Source organism: Podarcis filfolensis, assembly GCF_964270895.1.
Source record: "Podarcis filfolensis genome assembly, chromosome: 4".
Lineage (NCBI taxonomy): Eukaryota > Metazoa > Chordata > Lepidosauria > Squamata > Lacertidae > Podarcis > Podarcis filfolensis.
Window position 1 is genome coordinate 80198390 of NC_139607.1, and position 16766 is coordinate 80215155.

At 40.1% G+C, this 16766-nt stretch overlaps 1 protein-coding gene across 2 annotated transcripts in view; it reads left to right on the plus strand.

Moving 5' to 3' along the window:
- The window catches only part of MIPEP (mitochondrial intermediate peptidase), a 53223-nt gene that overhangs the window by 7498 nt on the left and 28959 nt on the right, over nt 1–16766 (plus strand). For both annotated transcript variants that reach the window (XM_083609125.1, XM_083609126.1), the window contains exons 7-14: nt 81–237; nt 1422–1470; nt 1993–2053; nt 3528–3580; nt 8947–9100; nt 10603–10680; nt 11177–11381; nt 13528–13637. In XM_083609125.1, the coding sequence (XP_083465251.1) occupies nt 81–237; nt 1422–1470; nt 1993–2053; nt 3528–3580; nt 8947–9100; nt 10603–10680; nt 11177–11381; nt 13528–13637 (867 nt within the window). The remainder of the gene's footprint in view (nt 1–80; nt 238–1421; nt 1471–1992; nt 2054–3527; nt 3581–8946; nt 9101–10602; nt 10681–11176; nt 11382–13527; nt 13638–16766) is intronic.

Here is a 16766-nt window from a genome sequence, read left to right on the forward strand (position 1 = left end):
ATATAAATGTCTTTTCATCAATTTCTGCATTTTGCTATTGTAGTTGTCCATATATTGCTTTTCTTTTGAATTAACCTTAGGTACGTGAAGTTGCCTACAAGGTTTTCCTGTACCCAAATGCTCAGCAATTACACTGTTTAGAGGAACTTCTTACCAGCAGAAACCTTCTGGCCCAGTTAGTAGGATATGATACATTTGCTCATCGGGCTCTTCAGGGGACAATGGCCAAAACTCCAGGTAATGCTAATTGTGAATTATGCCAGGATAAATGCAGGCTGTGCGGATTGTTACAAGAGACTAGTAGTACATGGGAGGAGAGAAAAATGGGAGGGGAGCATTTTCATTCGTGTTCAATTCCCCCTCCCTTTGGCAACAGTTTCTCTCATATTGATTCGAATGGGAGGGAAATAACACTAGCTCTGTTTCAGGGAGGTGGATCCTGTGGATCTACAGCCTTTCCTGGCATGCCCCTGACAGCACCCTGCAAGGCCCATATTTGCCGTCTCCCAACACCTGAGGGGCACTATGTGGACCTTTTCACAGCCTCATGGGGGAGGTGTACAAGGTTGGATCTCCCTCTCCAAAGGTGGACCTTTGTTTCTCTCCATCCTCTGAAAGGGGACATCAGAGAATCCTATGGTCCTGGCACACTCTCCCAAGGAACATGAAATTGCAGTCAAACACTAATTTATGCAGTGTCAGAATGTTTTAAATATATTACATCCTCATACGAAATACACTGCATAGAATAATGTCTCGGTGAAATTGTTGTGTTAAAGAAATGTTGCTGCTTGTTATTTTAGTTATGTTGACCGTCCATGAGTATTTATTATTTGCTGCTGATAGAGAACTTCCTTATTCAATATATTCACATTGTTTCAAAGTTCCAGTGAACTTTGCATGGGGAACCTGTGGCCCTTCAGATGTTGTGAGACTACAATTCTTGTCATCTCTCACCATCCCAGGCCATCCTTGCTGTGATTAATGGGAGTCAAACAATATCTGTTGGTCCACAGGTTTCTCAGCTGTAATAAAGTTGAATACTCAAACTTCTGCATTACAATTTAATTGTTATCAATCAGTTTTAAGATTAGGAAACCAGAAACCTTGCACTAGTCAGCTCTGTTTATTCAGCTATGACCGGCTGTAGTTCTTGTAGGGCTGGAAATGAACCTACATTAATGTCTCCAGAGAGTCAGAAATTTCAGGTTTAATTTTGCTTAATGGCTTCTTTAATAAATAAAACAGATAACCACTACATTCAGCCTTTTTAAAAAAAACAGTGACTTAATTCACTTCTGATTTATGAATCATTTAGTAGATTACTTTAAACTACATGAAAGTTTACAGCAGTATATAAGTTATTTCTTAAGTGTTCTTTCTGCCTACTGTACCAATATTTCTTCCATTCTGTTTTTTAGAGAAAGTAATGCAATTTCTTGAGAAGCTTTCAGATAAGTTATTCAGTCGGTGAGTTTATTTTTTAATAAGATTTAAAAGGAGAACAAATTTGCCTTGCTGCAAGGTAAAAATCTTGTAATATTACTAGTAGAATCAATAAGAAATACACTTAGATTTCATAATTAATTCCCCCCATCTTGATTCTGCAAGAATATTGTAAAGGATTATATCTAATCAACTACAGATTAAGGTCATACTGTAATTGTAAAAATATTCTGAACGGTGGGTGTCTCACTGCCAGCCAAAAGGCCCTTTCATGGTAAACGTACCAATGTTCTATTTTCCAGTGATGTAAAGAGGGAAACCAGCCAAATATTTTCTGTATATTGGAAAGTATTATTCCTTACTGAAAAACCTATTCTAAAAAAGCAGAGAAGAATGACAACTCTTTATGGCACATTTTGTTCGTTTGCTTGTGGGAAAGATACTTTTATTTGCAAAATGGACAAATGATTGTCTAGTAATTGTATTATACTACAAAGTCTTTTGAAAAGCACTTTAACAAAATATTATGGTGAAATTGTTTTTCAGTACTCTAAAGGATTTTGAAATGATGAAAGGCATGAAAATGAAACTAAATCCTATAAAATCAGTAAGTTATATTTTGCATTTACTTTTTCTCAACTTGAATGAGTTGAATGCTAGTTTGAGAAAATACTTTCTATAATTTCAGAGTTATGTTGACGTAATCTAAGCTTTCTCTTTCTCTTGGCTTTGTATTATAACGGTGTTGGGTTTCAAGGCTCTTTTCTCTAAGGGAAGCTAACCACTTAAAAGAAGATATTGGTTTAAACACAGTGATTTATGTGGTAGCCAAAACTTAAGATGGAAAATGTAATGCCTTCTCTTGAGTATGTCAAACATTTTGTTCAATTAGTTTTTGCAAGCTTGAAAAGGCAGAGGCCAGATTTGAAAAACTGCATGTGTCTAGCCTGTGTGTTGGCAGGCTCCAGTATTTTTGTTCAGAAACCACGGTCTTTCCAATAACTGGGTTGCTGCATGATTATTCTAATAGTTCTGCTTCACAATGTATAATTTGGGACCTCAAATGCCCCTCAGTGAAATTTGGTTGGATAAATACAGATGGAAATCTTGAAGCCTTTTAAGTCTTAGATCACATTATTTGATTATATTTAAATCTTCTAGCTGCCAGTCCTGAATCTCAAGGCAAGTTCACTTAGCGCCACTTTTCACTTGCTGCTTTGTACTTTGATGCGGTCATATCATCTGTAAATGATGCAGATGTGTTAAATCTGGGCTTTCCTTTGTAAAATACACAGAAGTAGTAGGTAAATTCTATCCTGATCGTCATTTCTTTGTATTTCTCCCCGCTCCAGAAAACTGGAGATACTTAATTGAACATGCCCCTTTTAGAGTGGATGCATGTGGGAGGAGATGTTTGGCTTAAGTTACTGTACTAAAGAGATGATGGTTTAAAAAAAGCATATTGAATTTTGCCTTTGATGTCATTGATAGCCCTTGCCATCACTGAAACACAGGTATCATGTGCTTCCAGTTATTGGTTTGGTGTTTAGTCACATATTTTTCATTTGTTACAGGGGGGGCTATAAAACATAGGGCCTTTTCAGTAGTAGCACCCAATTAAGGAAGTGTGTACCTAGAGAGGCTCACCTGTTAACATCCTTCTTCATCTTTTGATAGCAGGTGGAAACCATAATTTTTCAAAGGGCGTTTGGCTTGCTAAAATATTAGGATGTTAGCAGCGTGCTTAGCTGGATTATTTGCTTAATTCTTGCTTTGGACTTTATTTTTGTTTGTTTTCTTGTTGTGTTATTATTGATACACTTTTATGTAAAACCTTAACACTGGCAATGAAATGATATATATGTTTGAAAAACAACATGGTCAGAACTTGTCAATTGTATTTCCATGCACCGTGCATAAGCCGAATAGTCAGGTTGTGTACAGGGCAGGTAAGATAGCACCTAAAGCTCTGTGAAAACAGTCATTACAGAAATGCTGCTGTGGAAAGAAAGCTGTTGTATCTGATTTGTTTCGTTTGATTTGTGTTATGTGTTTGAAAATGTGAATGCTTTAATTTTCAGAAATTGATGCCTTGGGATCATCCATACCACAGTGGTGTCCTGCGTGCTGAGAGGTCAGTGTTATGGCCTTCTGCTGCAACTGGTGTATCTAGCACTTTATTTGCATTCTAATATTTATTTTTTAGTTGTTAAAAGTTCTGCTGTAGTTATCATATATACTCCTGTAGCAAATCACTGTTTCTTTACCTTTTTGTATTGTTTTGAAATGTGTTCTGCGGGGAAAAGCATTTAAACTCCTCTGCTATCTGTTGGATTTTTTAATTGATATATATATATTGATATATAACTGAATCCTCCCAAAGTAAAATGTGCCAGTGTCTTCCCAGATAATATTCATCATAAATACTGAACATACATTTTTTAAAAATCACACTGAAGCCAGCAAAACACATATGTACCATGTATGTGTCAATAATTATTCCTAATTAATTCATTACCTCAGTTGATCTTTAAAGAGAGGCATTGTGATACCTTATGCTATTGTAATAAAATAATATTGTGGTTAGTTTATCATCTTACATCATAACAGACACATTACAGTCAGTGAACATAGTTATTCAGCAATAATATAATGGGAAAGGCTATGCTAAGCTTATTTCTAGGAAATAAAGTTGTGCGGAGACACTGTGCATGTTGGTGAAATCACATATAATTGAAACCCATTGAAAAAGCCTGCAAACACCCCGTTCCACCTTCCCCGTTCTGCCCTTTTAGTGACTCTTTAGCGGCATCTTTATGATGTTTCCAGGTCACTTCCAGGTTCAGTTGCATGCAAATTGAACGTGTGTAAACGGGGGGCTGCCTGTAGTGTCTCAATACATGTTTCAGTTCCCGTTATGAATAGTCGTTTGCAATAGTTTGAATGTCAATACCATTTCTGTTAGTTTAAAACCTCAAATACCCTATATAAAAATTTGCCATGTAATCAGTGATTTGAGACTGTGCATAATGAAATATATTTCCTTAATATCTTTGCCCCTGATTTTACTGGTGCTTTTAATGTTTATTATTAACAGTGTGATTTTAAAGATTCCACTACATAAGCAGAAAGCACTTGCGTTTGCCCTGGGCAAGTCTACCAGCCCACCTCCCACCATCGTCGGCTCCCCTAAAACTAAGGTGGAAGGCATCTTGATTCCTTGGAGCCAGTTTTCAGGGGTGCAGGGGGCACAGATGAATTGGGGGGTGGTGGACAGGTGTGTCCCGTAGCCTGAGGCCCTTCCACATGTACAGCAGGATTTTGCATCCAGTCCTATAAATAGTAACATTTCTGTTTGTAAACACCAGGGGGAGCTCCTGCATCAGTTTGCCATCTTTTTTGCATAGCTTTGTCAAGTTTTCTTTTGGAAAGATGAGCTGCCTCTTAGCTTTGCCATCAGAGAACAGCAATAGTTTTCATTTTACGATTAGATATATGTCATTTAAAATGATGTTTTGTCTGTGATGTGGCATTTGTGTTGACTATATGTTTTTGTAGTCATATCATTTATACGGACATGACGAATACGTCAGTGCATGTTTGGAACACTGGATATCAAATTCTGAAATATGTCAAGGGCCGTCATTTGTACAAAAAACCCCACAAACCCCCATCACTGAAATCATGATAAAAACAAAACCAAACATCCAGCCTTGCACACTAAAACAATAACAATACATTACGAAATGGAAATGTATTGCTACATATATTTGTAATTTGACTCAGTGCTTTTAACCCAAAATTGCCAACCAGATTTTTCCTTTGTCTTCTTCCAACTTTCATTGCTCTGGATCATACTGGCAGTCAACCATATGGAATTTGGTTCATTTCTTTTTATTAGACAGGACTGCAGCTAGGAAGCTGGCGAGATCAAATATAATCCAGTGAATCTGAGTTGTCAGTAGGAAGACCAATATATCCTCTTCCCTCCAATCCCTTTTGTTTCCCAATCACTTGAGGGCTTACAAAACACATTTTATTTATGTATACATTTTTTTTTATGTAATGCGTTCAAGATATGTAAGCATGGAGAACAGTAATTCAATTATTCTGCATATCATATATAAACAGGGACCGGTAATTATACACTCAGTTCAGTGTTCAAAAACCTGATAATACCTATCACTTACCTAGTATCTTCCCAGTATCATATTTCCTTATCCAAATTAATCCAAGGTTAGTACATACTAAAATCCTAATCAAGTACACTACAGTGGTATTCTTGAGGGGGAGTATGTTTTGTTTAGCTCAAGGGTGAGGATTGATTGATTGATTTTTGGCCCAAGGACTACATTTCATCTTGGTCAAACCTCATGGTGGGGGGGGGTGCATGCAGTGGCGTAGCGTGGGGGGTGCAGGGGGGGCCGGCCGCACCGGGCGCAACATCTGGGGTTAGGGCAAATCCACGGGTTAGGGGGCGCAAATCCACGGGTTAGGGAGCGCAAATCCATGGGTTAGGGGGCGCAAATTACTTGCCTTGCCCTGGGTGCTGACAACCCATGCTACGCCACTGGGTGCATGCCAGTCGTGGGCAGAACTACCACCACATACACACATATCCACATGCACACATACGTGCGCGCACACACACACACACACACAATCTGAAAGTTTTAAATCCATGTTTGTCTCTTTCTTCAAATAACTGTTCAGGACTGCAATCTGAAGTACGCATCACCTAGGAGAGCCAGCATGTGAGGCAGATAATAGTGTTGGTCTTGGATTGGGAAGACTTGATTCAAAACACCCCTTGGCCATAGAACTCCTTGGGTGGTCTTAAGCCAATCGCTGTTTCTTACTCTGCGTTATGCCACAGGGTTGTTGGGAACATAAAATGGGTAATCCCATGTACACTGCCCTGAGCAACTTGGAGAAAGCATAGACATGCAGAATATGAGAAATAAATAATTACACCTATTTAGGACTAAGCTGTAAGTCTGTAAGTATTGTTGTCTGGCATGCAGTTAATGCTAGAAATGATTTAAATGAGTCATTTCTTTGGCTAATGTATTCCAGTGTTTTGGTTGTTAAAACAAAATCTCAAAATGCTCAACAATCAAACAAACAAAAAACCATGTTTTATATGGGGTACTTATATTATATTTTCCCCTTTTATTGGCATATGTTATGGTTATGGAATGCTGCAAGAAATTATTTCCCCGTGTGATAGCTACAGTTCTGAATGTTCGGTGATTAATGATATTGAGTAAATATAATCCTTCCTTTAATTACTAGGTCTATCAAAAAGATTTTGAATAAAGTTGATGACAGCCATAATACACAAGAGTCTTAACTTCTTTCCAAATGTACAACTTAAATGAATGCCGTTTTATACTCCTTCATTTTATTTGGACTGAATGAAGCCATCTAGGCTTAGAAATAATTGTTTACAATGGCACACTACATCTATTGCTCTTTAGCAGTACTTTCTTTTCAATTTGAATCGTGCTGTTCATGAAGAATAATGAGCGCCTCATTGTACCATTTAACTTCATGTTTAAAGCAGCTGGCTTGGTGTCTTGCCTTTCAAAATACTAGTAAATCAAATGCTGTATGATTAAGGCCATTGGATTTCTTCCCATAACTCATCCTTTTAATCTAAAACAGAATTTCACATCAAATAAAGAACCCAATGCCCTCTATCATTTTATCAACTTTGTTAGTACATTTGCTGTGCTTTCTCAATCCTACATTTACCTTCTTGTGAAATGTGTTATGTGGGGGGGGGGGGACCTCTTATTACAGTGGTAATCCTGATGTAACATATCAAGCTTTGCCTCTAGAAGCCAAGGAGTTGGAAGGAACCTGGTGTATGAAATATGTTTATATTTATCAGCAGTAAAACTGCCAGCAAACTTCGTATACTTTAGCTGTATCCTGTGTACAGTTCAGGTTGCATCACAATCAGTTGTTGCTTGATTTAAAAAAACACACGTTTGAGATAATTCATTGAATGGTGGGGCAGGGGGGGCAGTCTCCTTACTTTCATTTGTTTGTTTGCTGCACTTCATATCACTTAATTACTGTGTCTTTTTTGAGTACTAGCAGCATAGAAATTTGGGGGGCTACTGTTGCAGGTATTCATTGGCTCAGTTTGTGGGTTATGGTTAATGGTTTACTTTGAACTCACCTGTCTGGACTGTTTTGCTCCTCTCTGCTAGCATAAGTGCAAGAAGAGCCCTGTTGGATCTGACCAAAGTCCCATCTAGTAGGGCGTTCTGTTCTCATGATGGCCAGCCAGATGCCTCTGGGAAGCCCACAAGTAAAATCTGAGTGCAACAGCACTCTCTCCACTTGCGAACCTTCGCAAGTGGTACACAGAAGCATACTACCTTCAAAAGTGGAAGTGGAACATAGCCACAATGCATTTCTGTATTGCTCAAAATCCTTGAACATTTGGTTGCATTTTTCTGAAAGTTTCCCAGCTCTACAATACCCTTTTTATTTTAGGCAACCGGAACTGTACACAGTATTCCATGTGTGGTCACTTCATAACCACACTATGATATTGGCTGGCTTTTTTAAAAGTCATTTTCCTATTGTAAAATACTGTAAAGGTAAATAAAGGGACCCCTGACCATTAGGTCCAGTTGCAGACGACGCTGGGGTTGCACCGCTCATCTCACTTTACTGGCCGAGGAAGCCGGCGTACAGCTTCCAGGTCATGTGGCCAGCATGACTAAGCCGCTTCTGGTGAACCAGAGTAGTGCACGGAAATGCCGTTTACCTTCCCGCTGGAGTGGTACCTATTTATCTACTTGCTCTTTGACGTGCTTTCGAACTGCTAGGTTGGCAGGAGCAGGGACCGAGCAACAGGAGCTCACCCCATTGCAGGGATTTGAACTGCCAACCTTCTGATCAGCAAGCCCTAGGCCCTGTGGTTTAACCCACAGCGCCACCCATGTCCCTGTAAAATACTGTAGCTAGGATCAAATATTGTAGCTGAACACCAGAACACAGGAACCGTTTGCCTTTATCTAGCAAAAATAAAATTGTGGTGCTACATGTGCAATCCACCTGATCTATTTATTGAAAATATTTGTAGGCCACCTTCTAGGGTGAAGAACGAACATTGGCTACAGCTTGCGGTTAGTAAGGAGAGAGCTTAGCCACGTCTCCTGGTTTGGATGACCTGCTAAACCAAACTTTGGCATAGCTTAGGGCCACTCAGCAGCAAAAAGGACCAAACAAGCAAAGCAGCTGCAAGCTCATTTCTGGAATCTACGTGTTTGTGTTGACATGCTAAGTCAAGGTTTGCCTTAGCATGCCACGTGAATGAGACCATGTTTCTGCCTAAGTGTTCAATCTGAGTAGATGCCCTATTTCTAGCAAGTGTGATGTTTTAATTCATTTAATTGTGGATTGCGTGATATAAATGTTTAAATTGGGACGATGTTATAGCTATTCACAATTCATTTCCTTCCATTTTGTATGTTTTAGGTATAATATTGAACCCAGCCTGTATTGCCCCTTTTTCTCTCTTGGAGCATGTATGGAAGGCCTGAACATCTTGTTCAATAAACTCTTAGGGATCTCTCTTTATGCTGAACAGACCGTGAAGGGAGAGGTGTGGTGTGAGGATGTTCGCAAACTGGTAAGAATTCAAAGTCCTGAATTTCAGACCCCTTGTGTAAATCTAGTTCACTGTTGAGCAAAGCACAAGATGCTTAGAAAGGAAGTTTTCTGAATTACACCGAAACACACCTCGTAGGGCAATTCATAGCTATTTGTTTTTCATTCCTGCATTGTCTTTGTTACCATTGACAATCATTTGTATAGCACCTTTAAATGCAAAAAGGCTTTAATTTGTGTGTACTCAAGTTGGCGCTTAAGAATATCTCTCTTGTTTCGATTTTAAAGAAAGGAGAAATATGTCAGGCTTTTAGGCCATTGGGAGGGAACAGACAGCAAAATGAAGAGGTGGATTCTGGTGGCACTACCTAGAACTTTCCTAGATCAAGGAAGGGCAGCATTTTGGGGAATTTTGGGTCAGATAGTGGTAAACAATTGGACATTTGGTAATATCTGATTTCCTGAGCCAGGGGGATTCTGGGCTGTTGGTGTGAGTTTTCAAGCTTGAACTGCCTGCAGTTCCCTTCTCCTTGGTGCCCAGTGATGACCGAGATAAATATTTGCCCAAGGCCACTGAGGAAGGGCTCAGTTCTGGTGCGACATCTCCCTCCTTGCATTTTACAAATATGTTTAAGGAAGCAGCTTGAAAATGGCTACAGGCAAAAATTTCGTAAAGTTGGAAAAGCCAAGACCTAAGAATGAGTTGCACAAACTTCAAAAGAAAATGTGTTTGATGGCACATTGAGACTAACTTTTAATAAGCTTTTTATTGCAAAATGGCATGAGCTTTCATGGGCAACAACCAACCTCAGATTCTGAATTGGAACAAACTTTAAAGGAGATCATGGGAAAACAAGTTTGCAAAACAAATTAAATATTTACAACTTAAATTTATTTCTTAATGCTTGAACTTGTATCCTGCTTTTCTTTTCTCTACGGTATTTCCAAAATCTAAAACATACATGTAGGAAAATGTGACATTAAAATTAGTACTGTGTCTAAGAAAAGATTTAAAAGCAGTTTTATCAGGGCCAGGGCATGCTGGCTTTCTCACATCTTTTTATTTCCTTTTCTTAATGCTTGCTAGTGGGTCATCTTTCTCACTTATACTTCAAAGTCCCAGTAACAGCAGGAGCTGTCATTCATCAAACATCTGTAAAGTGGATAAACTATTCCTGTCTCATCTTTCATAACTGCTTCCTATTAGATCTTTGCTCATATTGCTTGTGATATATGTAGTGTGAAACAGATTTAAAACTCAAATATTGCTTTAAAAGGTATTGGTTATTTTTGTATTGCTTCATGAGTCATCCATTTGGATAAGTGGTAGAACTTGTGTATTAAAACCTTTAGTAATCTTGTGAATTGGACTTGAATCATCTAGTAGTAGTTTGAATTCTACAACAAAGAGAAAAAAATGGTAAAATCATATAAAATGGTCAGATTTGGAATGTTCATAAAGCCTACAGTAGCACATCATTGGTTATTGGGTCTTTCACATAGTACTTTCCTGTTTTATTTTAGGCAGTTGTCCATGAACAAGAAGGATTATTGGGATACATCTATTGTGATTTTTTTCAAAGACCAGACAAGCCTTATCAGGTAACAATTCCCTAACAGTACAAACGATATGAGCCTTTTTTCTTCTTCTCAAAATATGATCCTGCAGCCCCCTGTGCCCCTCCAAACACATCTCTGGTCAGGAGATCTTTGTAAGGAACCAGGGGGCTGCTAGTGGAGGGGGGATCATGGAAAATCTTCAAAGGGTTGAGTTGGTATTTCAGCTTCAAAAGCAGAATTATGCCCCGAAAGCATGCACCCAATTTGATCCCGGTATCTCCGTGTTCAACTGAATTGCCACATTTAAAATAAACTGGTAAACAAACTTATAAGCAGAATGCCAAACAATCAAGTTAAACCAAAGGGCTTCACTTTGCTTAGCCACTCCATCTGTTCTGGTACGGTGCAACAGCTTGATTTCAGACAATTCTATAATTGTAAGCAGATTCTGCGACTGCTTGAAACTGTGCCGATGTCTTAAATTATATTAGTATGGTGAAAAAGAGTCTTTATTTCTGATCTAAATATATATTTATAGGATTGCCACTTTACGATACGTGGAGGCAGGCTAAAAGAAAATGGAGAATACCAGCTTCCTGTTGTTGTCCTTATGCTAAGTTTGCCCCATTCCACTAGTAGTTCACCAACATTGCTTACTCCTGGGATGCTGGAGAATCTCTTCCATGAAATGGGACATGCCATGCATTCTATGCTGGGAAGGACTCGATACCAACATGTCACTGGTAAGCTTACTGGTTAAAGTTCAGACAAGTACTTCATTTTTTACATGCAACCCTTTCATAGTTTGCACGTGGGGTATCTGGTTGTACTGCAAGTAGAGGTTTTAGTCTTATCTTTAAGGCAGCTGAGAGCAATTTTCTTACTGGCCTTTAAAAACTACTCCAAATTATCTTCTGTATATTACATATAAGCCTTTTCCCAACTGCCCATCATACTGTGTGTGAATAAGGAGCAGAAACGAGGGTGGTACTATGCAGGAACAGACTTAATTCTTGATAGGTGGAGTAGTAAGCAGAGGCAGGGATCAGATTTAGCCTCCATTCCAGTTGCATCCATGTCAAGGGTGATTTTGCGAGCATTAAAATAGTTCTGAATTTAATTTAATAGATCTTTAAATCTTTCAGATCAGTAGTAAGTGGTGAGCTAGGAATTTTGGTGTGTTGCAGAAGCTCCCTCCCCCAAGTCTGTTGTGCTTAACCTTCCTTCAGACCCTTTGTGACTTCTCAGTTTCACTGTTACTCCCTTCTTCCTCCTATCCTCCTTTAAATGATGTAGTTAAACTAGTTCTCATCCAGTGCAATGGGTGGGGGAACATAAGAAGAGCCTGCTGGATCCTGTCAATGGCCCATCTAGTCCAGCATCCTGTTCTCACAGTGGCCAACCAGGTGTTTGTCGGAAGCCTGCAAGCAGCATAAGTGCAGAATAGCACTCTGTCCACCTGCGATTCCCAGCAGCTGGTATTCAGAGGCATACTACCTCTGACAGTGGAAGTAGAACTTAGCCATCATGGCTAGTCGCCACTAAAAGCCTTGTCGTCCATTAATTTGTCCAATCATCTTTTAAAGCCATCCAAGTTGGTGGCCACCACCACCTCCTGTGGGAGCAAATTCCATAGCTCAACTACAAGCTTCATGAAGAAGCGCTGGGAGTGAGAAATGTACATTGCATCCCCCCCCCAACCTGGCACTATTCAGTAGATGTTCATGACACTCATGTTCCACACAGCCTCCCAGACCACAATGGATCTGCTAGCTAAGGCTAAAGAAACAAAACTTCATCGCAACATGTTGTGGTTTGAGCGCTGCAAAAATGCAAGATCTCCCATCTAGTAACACTGGAGGAAAGAAGTCCAGGCTGTGTACAAAGTGGTGGGGAACCTCCAGCCCGCAGGCCTAATTAGGTTTGCCAGGTTTTGGAGGCTGGCTTGCCAAGTGGCTTTGGGCAAATCACACCCACCTTTCTCATAGGCGCCAGTTGCAGGAAAAACCTTCTTTTGAACCTCGGCTTGAATTCATGCCAAGGATGCAAAGGTTCTTCCTTTCAGCTGTGGTCTGAACATGCTGCAACTTCAAAGGAAGGTCCTTTTCATCCCCAGATTGAATTTTCCATTGCAGCTTGAGTTTTGAATCACCTTATGTTATATGATGTCACCTTATGTTACATGACTGGATCAACCAGCTGGATCTAGTTCCCTACCCCCTGCTGTACAAGGAATAGTAATATACAAATATTTGTAGCTCCAGAAAGTGACAATCTATAAAAGCTTGAAGCCCACTGATCACAAGGGAGAAGAGAGTAGATATGAGGGCTTAATTTTTTAATTGTAAATTGTTATTTCACCATCAGGTGTCTTGAGGTAACTGCCCCCCCAAAGCTGCTCTTCAGTGACTGATACCTTGAACAATAAAGGAAAGCAAATATGGACAATAATTGTGCTAGCTCATCAGACAGATGGGATGATAATATTTGTAAATGGGATTAAATTTTTAAGCAGTTTGATATTTTTATTGTAATTAGGTATAAAGTAACGACAATTAAGGATTTAGTGTTTAAAGTGGGGCCAGATTGGCTGTAGCCTGGTTTAAGTTTATAAAGGGTGTGAGCCATAGCTTTATAGGGTGCCTCACCCAGCTGTTCAAATATTGTATTTACTTTGTGATTTGCAGTAAAACATGTAGGATTATAATTTAGCTTTTCTGCCAGTATGTACAATAACATTACAGAAATGAAATATTTACTTAATGAATGATTTACCACAGTTCATCAAAAGTGCAGATGGAAAGCTAAGAGGAACTTTGGAGAAGACAGAAGAATTTATGTAAACTTTATGGCTACCTGCATGTTAATGCTTCTGCTTCTTTTCTATAGGGACAAGATGTTCTACAGACTTTGCTGAAGTTCCCTCTATCTTGATGGAGTATTTTGCAAATGATTATCGAGTGGTGAACCAATTTGCAAGGCACTATAAAACGGGTCAGGTAGGATAACTAAAAACCAGGCTGGTTGTAAATAACATAAGAGTTTTGGGTTGTTGGTTTTTTTGGGGGGGCGGGCGGGCGGGCGGGCGGGAAACATAATAGATTCAGATGTATGAAACTAGGTGGAGAAATATTTTGTCATGAGACTCATACTTCGTGCCCCCCTTTTTGTATCTTCCCATAAGTAACTGAATGATAGAAACAAAATGGTTGAGACTGCCATTTTCCTTTTCCTTTTTAAAAACTTAATTTTTGAGCCTTCGGAAGTAATAAGTCCTAAGTGCTGTGGGGCGTCCTCAGGCTTTTGGGCAGCCTTCCCCAACCTGGTGCCCTTCAGGCGTTTTGAACAGCAATTTCCATTGGTACTGGATAGGGCTAATGGGAGCTGTGGTCTGGAACATCTGGAGGGCGGCTGGTTGGAGAAAGCCAACTCCAGTGCCTCTTCCTCCTCAAGTGGTCCATTGCCTCCCTGACCTGGAAGGATTATAAAGGTTTCCAGAAATCTGCCTGAACACATTTCAACTATGGCTGCTGTTTCCAAGGCCTAATTCCTGGCTTTGCCTCCCCTCCCCTCTGTGAGGCCCAGTGCAGAAAGGGATGCTGAGGGAAAGGGAGTGTCAGGGCTGGAGTCAGACGCAGGTTAGCACAAAAGACGCAGGGCTCCATTGTCAGTGAAGTTAACTCTTTATTCAAAGAAATGGCATACAACCCCAGGGACACTTCTTAGTAGGTCTTGCTCTATGGAGCAGTTGCCAGGACTGAAGGTCCCTGCCTTCCACACTTTCTAAGACTCCTCCTCTCTCAGATGTTTCCCAAGCAGTCTCAAACTGCGCCTGCACGCCTCTGTTCTGCTCTCCTCATTATTCTGCATGTTCTTGGAGACCAGCAGGGAGGGGAGCCTGGTGCGGCAGGAGAGGGAGACTCCCTGGATTCTTCAGCAGCCTGTTGACTCCCCTTTTCTGCTTCGGCCTTGGAGTCTGAACTGCTCCCTGTCACAGGCTCTTCCTGCTCACTAAACCCTGTTGCCCCTTCAGCATCCAGCCCCTGCTCCCCATCTTCTCCCTCTGACCTTTTCTCAGCATCCCACCACCAATCTCCTGGTTCTGAGCCTTCCTCCTCTGGGATTTCTCTTGAGGGTCCCCCAGCTGGTGCCTCTCACCACATCTTTTCATTTAGCCAGTCCCTGACTGAGTTAGATAAAATTGCTATAAATTGTTGTGGTGATTCAGAGGTTTAATTTGATATCAAGCTGGATTTGAGTTTGTTGTTGTCTCCGGTAACTCCTCTGTTACATCATGGATGTTGGCTCATATTATGACTGTATGATCCGTATTGTTTTATTGGTACTGTTGCTGCAGGTTTGCCATGGCCTTTGGCTAGAACAATAAAATTGTGTTGAAGTCCTAAGTGTGCTACATGATTCTTCAAAGAACTAAGAGCTTACAAATCTGTCAAACAGCAGTGGGAATTCAGGATATTCAGTGTTTAACAAGGAGCTGCCATCACTTAGAAGAATCAGTAACACGCAATTCCTTGGTGGTAGAAAGTTGCGGTTGGGATGGTTGCTCCCAGTGCATTTCAATGAATTTATTTGTTTAATATTATTTTGCAGAGTTGAAAATATCACGGGCACCTCAACATTTAATACTGACTTTTAAAAGATGCTTTTGTTTCTTTTTAGTCAGACCTGTTGTCTAGCCTTGTGGAACTGATTTATAGAATGATGTGGGCTTAAGGGAGAAATACATTTAAGAAAGATACTTACAATGCAATCCTAAGAACGCTTTCTTGGAAGTAAGTCCCACTAATCCAGTGGGATTTACTTTCTGGTAAGTGTGCCTCAGATTGCAGCCTTAAGGGTATAATATACTACTTCTATTTTCCAGATACTTTACAAACCTTGTCTCCTTTTAGCTCACAAATTTGGAGCCAGGCACTGTGCGCCCCATTCCTTAAATATTCCTGGCCTGTTTTGTGATGGAAGCCGTTTGGCATAGAATCATTGTGTACCAGGAAGTAATTGAGTCAGCTTTAATTCATCATTGCAGACAGGATAAAATGTAATGTGGGATTAGGACTTGAGCCTAAACGACTGTTTTGCTGTCATGTTTCTGAATGTGCATTTCTTTCACCTTTCTGAATAGCTTAAAAATTATTTTTGACTCAGCTGTCTATTTTTCTTTTTTAAAGGGTGATTGGTTTTAAAGGGTTTGATAACAAATGCTTTATTTCCTGTAATTTTGAATACAAATATGAGCAATCGGAGTTTGAGAGCAGACCTGTTGTTTGCTATGTTAATAACTGGTTTTGACCTTTTTTGTTTGGAGGAACCTTCTTTTCGTGTGCTTAGAAGTGGGACCAGATTCTACTCACTTTCCTCGCCATATTTGATTCAGAGAACTGTTGCTTTGACTTGGCACTCTCAATTATATCAGCTTTAGTAAAACGTAAGCAAAAAGCTTTCACCAAGCATTTTTTGTTATAGAACAAAAAAACTGAGGCTAGGTTTTGAGTCTGGTGCCTTTTGAACATTCACTGATTTAGTGGAATCTAGACAGCATCTTAAAAAGCAGAGACATCACCTTGCCAACAAAGGTCCATATAGTTAGAGCTATGGTTTTCCCAGTAGTGATGTATGGAAGTGAGAGCTGGACCATAAAGAAGGCTGATCGCCGAAGAATTGATGCTTTTGAATTATGGTGCTGGAGGAGACTCTTGAGAGTCCCATGGACTGCAAGAAGATCAAACCTCTGCATTCTGAAGGAAATCAGCCCTGAGTGCTCACTGGAAGGACAGATCGTGAAGCTGAGGCTCCAATACTTTGGCCACCTCATGAGAAGAGAAGACTCCCTGGGAAAGACCCTGATGTTGGGAAAGATTGAGGGTACAAGGAGAAGGGGACGACAGAGGACAAGATGGTTGGACAGTGTTCTCAAAGCTACCAGCATGAGTTTGACCAAACTGCGGGAGGCAGTGGAAGACAGGAGTACCTGGTGTGCTCTGATCCATGGGGTCACGAAGAGTCGGACACGACTAAACAACAACAACAACAAATATCATTAAAATATGTTTTCTCAGTTACTTTCTTTGTGAGAAAGGAAGAGAAAATGAAGAGGGAATGGGATGGAT